Consider the following 12439-nt stretch of genomic DNA (forward strand, 5'->3'; position numbering starts at 1 on the left):
ATGCCGCCGATTTGCCTCATTGCTTTTAGCTTTGCCTCGTTGGCCGGCACACGAACAATCAGTCAGTAGAGCCTGGGGCTGGTGCCTTCCCTCGACGACGACGAAGAGTGCAATAGTCCATGAAAACCAAATTTTATCACTTGTTCAGCCAATCGGGTTTCCCGTGCGGTATAAAAAGAAAAGCATTGCTTCCTATCGGCCAAAGACGAGCCTTGTACACAAATTAACTACTCTGCTGCCATACATTTGGCCGGGTACAATAACACCGATGCCGCTAATAAACTTCCTTAAAAATAAGTTTAGTCGGCGGTTCGCGCTCCTAGTGTTGCACCTGCGATCAGAAAACGAAAAAGACAACGTAGGTATAACGTCTTTGCAGAACGAGGTAATCATAGAGAAACGACCCAGAGCATAACGGAAAAGGTTCAATGGTTTCACACACCGATGTCGTTACGCAGATTTTGGAAAAAGTTCAAGCTGTTCGGAACTGGATGAGGTTTGGTTAGCCCGATTAGATGGTTGGTGGGGCTGACGGAGAACACTGCATGCCGAGCAAATGAGAATAACAACCGCATAAAATAACATCAATTCATGTTTACTCCTGTTTTGAACAAATTTCAAGAATGCAATAAATGGGTTAATGACTTCGAAAATGTGTGATAATTATTTGACCTTTTATTTTTAACGAGTTGATTTGTGGACGTCGTGGCGTCTAAAGACAAAATTGATGTCATATGTGGTTTACCCACACGCATGTATACATATTGCCTTATGAAAGATGCAATGATTAGCAGATGACATTTCGAATATCGACATAATGAGAGCATTTCGGGAACGAAAATCAAGAAAAACACATCAAGATATACAGGTTTTGAGGTAAGAAGGGTATCGAGATATGTAGAGCGTATGCAGAATTGTATGCCAATAAAAATACTGAAGAAAACATCGGCTTAGGGAGAGATTTTTTTCAATTGCTAGAATAGTGTCTTTGATTTTATATAAAAAATCACATAATTCAGAAGTTTAATAGCATTTTACCGTAATCTTATGTATAGTCACTACTTATTTTTATAGTTTGCACTAACGTAAGAACTACACGACATTCACGAGACGCGACGGAGACAAGACATAACACTTATCGTTCTTACAAATCGTCAAAAAGTTTTAAAAATTACCTTTTCGTAGGATTTCAAGTTGTGCACAAAAGTGAAAACACTCTGCGTGACCTTCTGTGTAATCTAAAGGATAAGGTTCCGCCAGAAGAACAGTCAGGTATATACCAAATACCTTGCAAAGACTGTCCGGCGGTTTACATTGGTCAAACACGTCGCAAAATGAAAGTACGTTTGAAAGAACACAGAAGTGCGGTAGAATCCAGTAAACCGAATGAATCAGGGGTGGCAGCACATACTGCAGCTTCCAACCACACAATCAATTGGCAAAATGCGAAGCTCATTAAAACAGTGAGGAAACCTATACAGTTGAACGCTTGGGAGTCAATGTTCATCACGAATACCCAGGAACCATTGATGAACGAAGATGACCCTCCCATCACATCGTGTCTGTTAAATCTAGCAGACACGACAATTACGTAACATCTCTTCCACCGGGACGAGTACGAACACCGTACGAAAATACAGCGTAATCAGTCGGACATTGTCCCGAAGATGGGCTATATCGCGCCCGAAACCGGTCGACGAAAAGGTAATTTTTAAAACTTTTTGACGATTTGTAAGAACGATAAGTGTTATGTCTTGTCTCCGTCGCGTCTCGTGAATGTCTTATGTATAGTATTATTCTAAAATCGTTTTCAAGGTTTTTTAAAAATAAAGTGCCGAATTTTAACCACTCACCAACTTTTACGTGTAACAAATTGGATTCGTTCCTACTGGTCTTGTTCTTCTGACATATAAAAAACATTTGAGTGTTTGGCATGAAGGCTTGATCCTAAAATAATAATACAACAAAAATATCAACATACTTTGTTAGATTAATCCGAAGTTGTCTGTCAAATCATACACTTCAAGTTAATTATCAGAACACTGAAAGACTTCCTGTAAGAGCTGGTGCTCCTCAAGGTAGCACTTTGGGCGCCCCGACGATCATTCGCCAGCGCAACAACGCGATCTACTCAACTAGTCCCCGGCGGTGGACTTAGCCTGTTTCAAATCGGGCCGGGCAGATGCCGAGGTCGGTCTTGCGATTTCGGTGAAGGAAACTTCCGGTTCACAGGCGGTGACCATTTGCCGGGGCTGTTTCGCGAATTACTCAGCAAGACCCCGGCAGTGGACTCAGCCTACTCCGACTCAGCTCGGCGTTAGACACTTGGATACTAACATTTTCTTCATCTACGTCAGCGTGCGGTGTGGGTGGTCACGGGTGGGAGCATGCGTACGAAAGAGACCGTCCTCTATCGACTTCAGTTTTTCGGGCACATTTCAGCTGGGGTGACTGGGTCCTTGATCTTCGCCATCACTACTCGATAGGCGTTGCCCCAGGGATTTGAGTCAATTTCCCGGTACCACTCCTTGTATCAGTTCGTTTTACTCGTCGCTATCTCTCGTTTGAACGCGACTCTGGCCAGCCTGTAGGTCACCTTACGCTTTTCCATGCTAGTTTCGGATCCAGCTCTCTGCACGCGTCTTCTGGCTCTTAAGCAGGCTGCACGGAGGGTGCTGAGTCTGTCGTTCCACGAGTATGTAGGACGCTAGGCTTTTGAAGCTTTTTTGTACCCCACTATAAAAAAACATAACGACAGGTGACGGCATTCACATATAGTAGTTGATAACATAATGAGTTATATTTAGGAGAAATTAAATAAATAACAGAAATTGTTATCATGCTGTTTCAAATGATAACACATAGAGAAATTGTTGGGGTATTATTAGTATACTTTTCTTTATTGTCATATTTGTTATGTTGCCAGTGTGTTATCTTTTTGTTACTTAACTTTGTTCAGGTACCACTATATCTCGCACCATATCCGCTTTAAACAATATATACAGTATTCGATTTGATAAAATTGGTAGTATATTTATACAATATCCTAATTTGAATTTCAAATAATATGAAATTATTGCTCCAGTTTTGTCTTCGTCGTTCTACAGTCGTTCGTCTCGTCAATGTTTAGGTAGTACAAACAATTGTATAGTTGTTTACATACATACACATACAAATCGTTATCACACATCACTCTTACAGGGCCATATAGATGAGCCGCATCAGAGGTGTGATTTTAATCGTAATCTAAAGCACTCGTATTTTTTTTCCACCCCGACTAGTCAAACTCGGTTATCGACGGAAATATTGTCCACAAGGCGCCTCATACAGTGTGATATATGGCGAAGTGATTGATAAGATAACATTCCAGCGTAATCGTTAAGGTGCTTTTCATGATCTAACAAGTGCATGAGAAGGATGATGATTTAATTTCACCAAAAGACTGTGAATAGCTAAATTTGTAAATTTCAATTCATGATAAGGTGACACATAACGGCGTCTCGCATAATGGTCATTTAGCAGAATTATGATTATATGACTTCCATAATATGCTAATTGTTTTGCCTGCGCCGCAAACACCTTTAGTTAAATTCCCCAAAATTATCCTAGAAGCTACTATAAAAGTTTGAGCGGGACCCATCAAGTAATCAAGTTTGAACAGGGTCTCTACGAGCTTGAATTTTAAAAGGAGAAAACGACAAAAGTATAAAAAAAACAGTTCGAATTACACTTTCGGCCATGAGTTGCACTGTAATTGATGATTTATTCTCGTAAGTGACTTGTAGATTATATAATCAATTGAAAAAAGGCTGCAACAAACCGGAAGTCTTTTCGTTTAGAAACAAAAGAAGTTATTCAGATTTTTATAATGTACAACGGATGTCATATGGTTAGCTTTCTGATAGAAATCAAATGATAACTACGATTCGTGGTCAATAACGATGAACTTATCGTTGAGAGTCTTATAGTTTTTCTTATAGAATTAACTTTTTTTTTCAATATACAATAATATAAGCATACGAACCCACACTTAGTTAAGCTCGGCAACTTGGACACCGTGCAGTTATTATTTATTTATTCAGTTATTATCTTACCAGATAACACTGAATCAACTATTCCACGCAACAATACTCGGTTCATGGCCGCATCTCTCCATACTCGGTTCTGCCCCGCGCTCGCCAAATCGCTGTGCACTTGCTCCTCTCACCTAGCTCTCTGTTCTCCGCACCTTCTTGTACCAACCTGATCAGAAGCGAACACTATCTTTGCAGGGTTGCTGATCGGCATTCTTGTAACATGCCCTGCCCATCGTGTACTGTCAGCTTTGGCCACCTTCTGGATACAGGGTTCGCCGTAGAGTTGGGCGAGCTCGTGGTTCATCCTTCGCCGCCTCCAACCGTTTTCCTGCACACCGCCAAAGATCGTCTTAAGCACCCGACGAAGACTCCAAGTGCTCCTAGACCATCGTCCACGTTTCATGCCCGTAGAGGACTTCTTGCGGAGGCCATAAAAGACCTGACTTCCACAGAAATCTTTACAAAATATTGCACACCTTCCATCATTGTCTTGTGAGCTTTCTCCGGGAAAGCTGCAATCGTCCATTATTTTCCATAGCCCTATGCGGACGGTACTATCGTTTGCAGCCGTGAAATCTATGAAAGTTGGGAATTCACGACATTTTTGGAGGATCCGCTGTACAGTAAAGACCTGGTCCATGTCAATTGGCCGTTAACGAAGTCGGTTTGATAACTTCCCATGAACACGTTTACTACTTTGTGGGCCGCATTTAGGATGGGGATCACTAGGAAATTCTCACAATCTAACTAGTCAACCTTCTTGTAGATTGGGCATATTACCCCTTACTTTCACTCCTCCGGTAGCTGTTCTGTTTCCCAGATTGTGCCTTTTAGCCGGTGCTGACAAATGGCCAGCCTCTCCGGGCTCATTTATTCGGTCACCTCACTTTCGTCCCTCGAGATGCTTCCATCCTTATCCCTGCGCATCTTGGCTCGTGGCACGAAGCCGTTGCGGGTTTCGTTGAGCTTATGATAGAACTTCCGTGTTTCTTGAGACTAGCACTGATGTTCCATTGCCTCATGTCTTCTCTATACCGCGTTTTTTTCTTTCGAAAGAGGCGGGTTTGCTGCAGTATTCTCCTCTAGAATCTGCCTATATTTCTCGCCGAGCCGTTCCGTCGACTCCCTCCCACGTACCCAACGTTGCGATCAGCTGCATCGTTGATGGCTGCTTTCACTGTTCACCAACAGCCTTCAAGCAGGTTTCATCCAGCTCACTCATGGGGCCCAGATAGCCGTAGCGGTAAACGCGCAGCTATTCAGTATGACCATGCTGAGGGTCGTGGGTTCGAATCCCGCTGGTGCCAGAAAGAAGAAGAAGATCCAGCTCACCCTCTTCAGGTATTTCAGCCTCGAGGTGCTACGCGTATGCAGTAGGTCATACCGGCGCGGCCGTTGGTACCGTAAGTTGTTAATGGTGGAGAGTTTTGGGTGCAGTTTTACCATCATCAGATAGACGATGCCTGCTGTGGTGATCTCCATGTGTAACGGTATGGAAGGCTGTGTCGTACACAGAAAAAAATCCGTTCTCGTATCCGTGAACAGCAGGCGTGAACTCGTCAACAAGCAAAAATACACCGTGAACTAGATCATGTATACGGTACCATTCATGGTAGTTCACGGTGTATTTTTGACAGTTCACGTTTTCCAGAACGCTTTTTTGAGCGTGTAGTCACATCGTGTATATGGGAAAGGTTTATCACAAAAAATAGGCATCGCTAAATCTTTCACCATTCGAAAATATAGGTTTTTAGCTTTCATTTGACGTGTTCCCCAAAAAAAAAAAACACCAAGAAATCCAGAACATTTTTTTTATTTAAAATTTTTTTTTAGAGTACATTATTTTTTAATGTAATCATTGTGAAACACAGATTCATTGGTATTGAGCTCGATGAAACTTTCAATTCCAAACAAAATCTCATCAAATATATATATATACATACATATGAGGTTAATTTTGTAAAAAACAAAACTGTCATATGTCAATTTGAGGATTTAATGAGCCATAGGACACTTATTCGATTAAATATGTTGGAAGTTCGACTGTTGGAGACTTATCCGTACTGTGGAAGTATATCAATCCGAGCACTGATTCCTTTCATGATTAGAAAACATTAAATCTATCTTCTTCTTATGTCTGGTATTACACCTCTGCTGGATTTTAGCCTGCTTCCCAGCTTAGAGTTCGTTGAGCACTTAGTTATTAATTGAGAGTTTTCTTTGCCAATCAACCGTAATTCCATAAATTACTGTCCGTATTAGTTTATTATGAGGTTCATAAAAAGTAGAATCGATCAACATTACAACAGCTTACTATAGGGAACGAAATATGCTTGAATGCCGTACACCCAAAGCTTTAGCAAAAAGCTTCAAAAATCCTCATTAAACATTTGATTCAGGCACCCCGGAGTAAGTGACAACCCAAAGACGTGTTTAATAGTATTGAAATTATTTTGTTGTTGTTAACATAGAATTTCAAAATTTAACAATAATATAGTGGATATTTCCAGTTCAATCAAACCTTAAAAAATAATTCCACCGTTAAAGTTGTTTTCTGACAAGCATAACAACAATAACACTATTTTCACATTAACTGCAGTAATTCAAACACGTAATCAGCTTAAAAACAAGAAAGTTTTACCATTTCTTATTCTTTTTTTTTCGATACCATATTTAAATAATATATGTTTTCAACATGAAATATGGATAATTATGTGATTAATGACAACGGAAAGTATTATGAGGTAGATTATCAAGATGAATTTCATGTGCTCCACTTACAGAGCAGATTATTTGCAATTTACAGTAGATGTTTAAGACTTTCTTCTAAGGGTTTCAATATATAGAAAAGATACATTCCTGTTCATGCGGACATAACAAGATACCCTGCGCTATCTTTTAATCGGTATGTGAAAATTGAATAAATTTGTAAAAAAATGACTGATTTTTTTGCGCGAACGCTGGTCCAAACAGTTACTATTTGGTCATGGGATGGCGTTTCTTGAATCTAGAATAGATTTTCTGTTCCTCGAATGTGACATTTTTGCTTATTTATGAAGCCAAATGGTATCCGCCTGTTTTTCAAGGATATAAAAGTTGAGTTAACACAACTGCAAGACCATTTTCAATTCAAAGAGTCACTATTTTGGCATGTTGTTTCGGTGTACAGTTATTCATGATTAAAATTGTACTAAATTGACGTTTTCAAAACATATCAAACCAAACCAATCAGTTAATGTCAAAGTTATTCAATGTTCACACACCAACATAAAAGATGACGCGTCCTATATACTATCACAAGGTGATCCATTAAATATTAAAAATATTTGGAATTGAACATTTTATTGGAAAATTTACTGAATTACTTATATGTTCCACTTGCCCCGTTAAATTAAAATCAACTGCTCTACTGCGCTTACTTGTCCCATGCTCTAAGTAAACCTTATAGACCGCGGCACAAATATGCGTAGAACGGCAGTCAATCATTATACTGACTGAAGGATTAATCTCCTCTCCTTTATTTTCTTACTACCAAACTAGAAAATAAAGCATCTTTGTTTATCATTTTAATTGTGAAAAAGATGTAAATCAATTAATGAGTAACCGAAGAAGAAAAAGAAAGTTCATGCATTCTTACCATGAAAAGAAACAGTTATACGCTAAAATCAAAAACACACTTAAATCAAAATGCCGATCACAGCTGTGCGAACCTCGGTTAAAGATCGTTTGCTGACATCTCAGTAAAAGTGACGTTTGATGTCAGCGGCACCCAAAGGTGCGGCTGTAATTAAACTTATTTTTTGTTCACATATAAGTTAAAATTAATTTGCTGACTGCTGGGCTGTGTGGATCTTAGCAAAATAATTAAAATTAGTTGAACTCAACTGAGTGTGTACTTCCACTTTACGAATAAGTGTCTCATGGCTTATTAAATCCTTAAGATCACAAAGGACAGTTTTGTATATTACAACATGTAATCTTATATAGCTTTGTTTTATCAACTTTCATTTGAAATTCAGGCTACCATCGAGCTTGAGAAAAAAAAAAGATTGCCTTTAACCATGATTTAATTTGAAAATAATGTGCTTTAAGGAACAAAAATCTATATTAATAAAAATGGAGTGGTGTTTGTATGTCACGAAATGGCTTGAGAACGGGATATCGGATTTTGAAAATTCTTCCAGTTTTACGACGTGTTTGTGTATATAAAAAGCAAGAGATATTTAACGGGAAAGTTTAAAAAAAAACAGGAATGAACGGAACCTCCATTTTGCACGGGGCGTTTCAAGGCGTTTTTCAACAGCCTACTTGATGGCAAGACGAAATTTGCTGGGACCACTAGTTTAAAATAAAAAAAATGTTAAGGGATCCCTCGGTGGATTTTTTTGGGGAACACGTCAAATGAAAGCTTAAAACCTATATTTTCGTATGGTGAAAGATTTGGCGGTGCCTATTTTTTTTGTGATAATATTGTTCTACGTAGTAGGTACTACGAATAATCATATTCTTGGAGGCGGCGAAATCGTAAGCTGTTTTCGTTCGTCAGCCGGTGGGCATTAAACTTTTCAATAGTCGGTCTGAATTCCTCATCCTGGCCAACTTGAGCGTTTAGATCTTCTACGATGATGTTGACGTCGTGGCTTGAGCAGCGGTCGTACTCTCGTTCGAGCTGCACGTAAAAAGCGTCTTTTTCATCATCAGTGCTTCATACTCTACGGTATCTTTGAAAGACCAAGAACATGCGAATAAATCAGTACAATACTCCGTTTGCTTATATGAAGGATCAAGATCATAAACCATAGCTAAAAACTATTACTCGAGCAATGGTTACGCTTGTAGATGCTAATGCCTGTATTATATGGAGTCTTCAAGGAACCACAAACGGTTGTATATGTTTATGTTAAAGAATGCGAAGAGTTAAAATGTTTGGCCATAGCAAAATTTCATCAATATACAACTGCTTACGCTTTTAGATTCTAAGAACCAAGAACATGCGTATTAATACGTTTACTTATAAGAAGGATCAAGATTATATGCCATAATTTAAAACTAGCACTAGTTACACTTGTATTACATGGCACACTTTAAGAATCAATAACATCTGTACAGATTAGTACATTTACCCATTTACTTATATAAAAAGTAAAGATGTTATGCCATACCTAAATATCGTCAATATACAACTTCTGACGCTTGTAGATCCTGAGGCCTATATTCCATGGAGTCCTTGGAAGTCCAAGAATATCGACAGAACTCAATATAATACTTCATTTACTAATATGAATAAATAGGGCCCTTCGCAAGATTAAAGATCTATCTATTGATAAATGGTTACGCTTGTAGATTCTGAGGCCTACAATCGATAGATATTTTGGAGGACCAAGACAATCCTCACGAATTAATACACCGATTACTCACATGAATGGTTACCCAGGTAACCAATAAGCCGTATATTGGGCCAAAATGTTGATTTACGGCTGGTATAATGCCAATAAGCCGATAAATAGCACTATTTTCTTCTTCTTTCTGGCGTTACGTCCCCACTGGGACAGAGCCTGCTTCTCAGCTTAGTGTTCTTATGAGCACTTCCACAGTTATTAACTGAAAGCTTACTGTGCCAATGACCATTTTTGCATGTGTATATCGGCAGGTACGATGAAACTCTATGCCCTGGGAAGTCGAGAAAATTTCCAACCCGAAAAGATCCTCGACCGGTGGGATTCGAACCCACAACCCTCAGCTTGGTCTTGCTGAATAGCTGCGCGTTTACCGTCACGGCTATCTAGGCCCCAAATAGCACTATATAAGCCGTATATGGAAGATTGGGCCCGATATACGACTTATGGTTACCTGAGTAAGAGCCTGTGGAATATTTGAAAACTTACCTTAAAACACTTATTACAATCGTAGATTCCAAGGCCAATGGAGTCCTTGGAGGACCTAGGACATTGGTATAAATTATAACAATACTGCTATGAATAGATAAGGGCCTGTGCCATATGAAAAATCAAACGATCGCTAAATACGCCAGTACATTGCAGATATACATTCCAGGAAGTTTTTGGATGAACTAGAATACCTGTTGTTCTCATCAAGATATCAAAAAAAACTTTGAGGACAACAATTGGTTGTGTCCAAAAAAAATCACGATGAATTTCGTACGAACATATTTTAAAAGGGCCCTCAATGAACGCAATATGTTTGATTTTATTATATTCAACTGAATCTAGGATAACTTGTACATCCTTCTATTTCTTTTTCTTTACTCACAGGTTGAAGATTTTCTTTGTCATTTATGCTCGATTGGCAATAGTGTTATACAGAAAAAATAGTTTCAATAATCAATCATTCTTTTTATTTTCACTTTCAGACGCTTGTTCGAGTCGGACCACCCCCAAACCTCGACCACCCAGTCCGACGGCTAGACCAAATATCACATTCCACACATACAAATGTCCACCGGCGTACGCGGCGTGGTACTGCCTGAACGAAGCCACCTGCTTCACCGTGAAGATCGGCGATTCGCTACTCTACAATTGCGAGTAAGTTCCATTCGCATGAGCTGTGTCAATAATGCCAATTAGCAATCAACTGAGAGAACACACTTTTCCAACTATTTTCAGATGCGCTGATGGGTATATGGGTCCTAGGTGTGAATACAAAGATCTAGACGGATCTTATTTACGTAAGTCTTCAGCTATTTTTTTTTGAGGAATGGTGTAAGCTAACCAGTTCTGTATTCTCGCCTCAATTACAGCCACTCGACCTCGTGTGATGTTGGAGACTGCAAGTATAGCAAGTGGTGCCATTGTCGCATTGGTTCTGGCGGTGATCGTGTGGTGCTATATATGCGTGCATAAGCATCAACAGAAGAAAAGACTGGAAACCGCCAATGGAGGTGTGGACACTGTGGACGGAGTGCTTAGAACGGTGAGAAGTGAGAACCTTCCGAAGCGACCATTTGGATCTCACCATCTACGAACGATACCTTTGAGTGAATCCTTAAGTCGATAGATCAACCGAGATTCACTCATAAAGCATGTTGGCCATCATCAAGAGACACAAGAATGAAAAGACAAAATGCCTTCTTAGAGAGCATCGGACACTCTGGGGACACTTCATCGGAAGTGAGGTTAACCGAAGGGGAAAGTAGTCGTCCTATTCCGGAGAGTGTTTAAACGCAACTCTGAACTGCCATGATCCTAACAACATTTTACACATCGCTGCGTACGAATGACTTGAGAAATCGCCACAGGATACAGTTTTTGGATGAATGACTGCAGGAATGTTTGGAAAGACGTGGAGGATTACAGTTTTTATAGACACACTACAGTTACTTTTTATACACGTGCATTGTATTAATGATATTAACAACAGGTGCCTATAGGAATAGATCATTTGTGATTCGAAGAACGAAATAATCAAAAAAGTACTGTCGGTTGAAAGTTTACACTGTTTATAATGACGCGATGTTTTAAATAATTTAAAAAAAATGACGATCACTCGCTGGTGATGAGTGTAACCGCCTAACAGATCGATTTCTCAATCGTCGCAGATTGAACGTAACACTAAATAGATACGACAAAATCCACAGTCTACCGTCCTCAGCTACTTAAATTTTGGCCAAAATGAGAAACAACCCTTTCGTGATAATTTTATTTGTAATTATTGAAATAGTAGAGCTAAATTATTATCTTTTAACTCACGCCACATTTTTGTTTCGAACGTAGTTGGAGACGGACGGATTGTGTTTTAGCTAGGTTTGGTAACTAATTTCTCGAATGGGAAGCAGGAAGATAAATTATAAAAATCTTGCCAATACAAACGAAAGATCGCATAAAATTTTAAAAACCATTTCTGTAACGTGCCATCTTCTCATTTGGAAGTGATTCTATCGATTATATGCTTGTTTCGCTGGCACCAAAAGCTCAGGTGACAAAACATCGATTGCAAAGACGTTAAACTCAGCATTTACAGCAAACAGATAAACAACATTGAGAATTTTCAAACAGTCTAGAATACATTCAAGCAACTGTATGGAATTTGCGTTCAAAGAACAGACTATCATTCGTAGAGTGAAATTCAGCTGCAATATTACCGAAGTAAATTTGGACATCCCTATGCTATTCTGTATTTTATGATCGATCATAATAATTTGATTAAATAGGAAACCGAATTCAATACCGTTAAATGGTGACTATGAGTCTAGTATACGGTACTGGCAGCGGCCTTAAAGTTGAGGTTGCAGTAGGTATGTGTTTGTCAAAGGACAAACAATTCTAGTTCGAACAGTATGGTATAGTATCGTAACATTTTGTGATCACAATACGGGTTTTAGAAGTACTGGAAACTTTGAAAAAGGA

At 39.2% G+C, this 12439-nt stretch overlaps 1 protein-coding gene across 1 annotated transcript in view; it reads left to right on the top strand.

Moving 5' to 3' along the window:
* LOC5572858 (protransforming growth factor alpha) overlaps window positions 1-12232 on the top strand; it is a 179312-nt gene extending 167080 nt beyond the window's left edge. The window contains exons 3-5 of the mRNA XM_001660568.2: window positions 10447-10618; window positions 10700-10761; window positions 10834-12232. Of these exons, the coding sequence (XP_001660618.2) occupies window positions 10447-10618; window positions 10700-10761; window positions 10834-11090 (491 nt within the window). The 3' untranslated portion in view covers window positions 11091-12232. The remainder of the gene's footprint in view (window positions 1-10446; window positions 10619-10699; window positions 10762-10833) is intronic.
* The last annotated feature ends 207 nt before the right edge of the window (window positions 12233-12439 follow it).

The sequence above is a fragment of the Aedes aegypti genome, chromosome 3 (genome assembly GCF_002204515.2).
Source record: "Aedes aegypti strain LVP_AGWG chromosome 3, AaegL5.0 Primary Assembly, whole genome shotgun sequence".
Taxonomy (NCBI): Eukaryota; Metazoa; Arthropoda; class Insecta; order Diptera; family Culicidae; genus Aedes; species Aedes aegypti.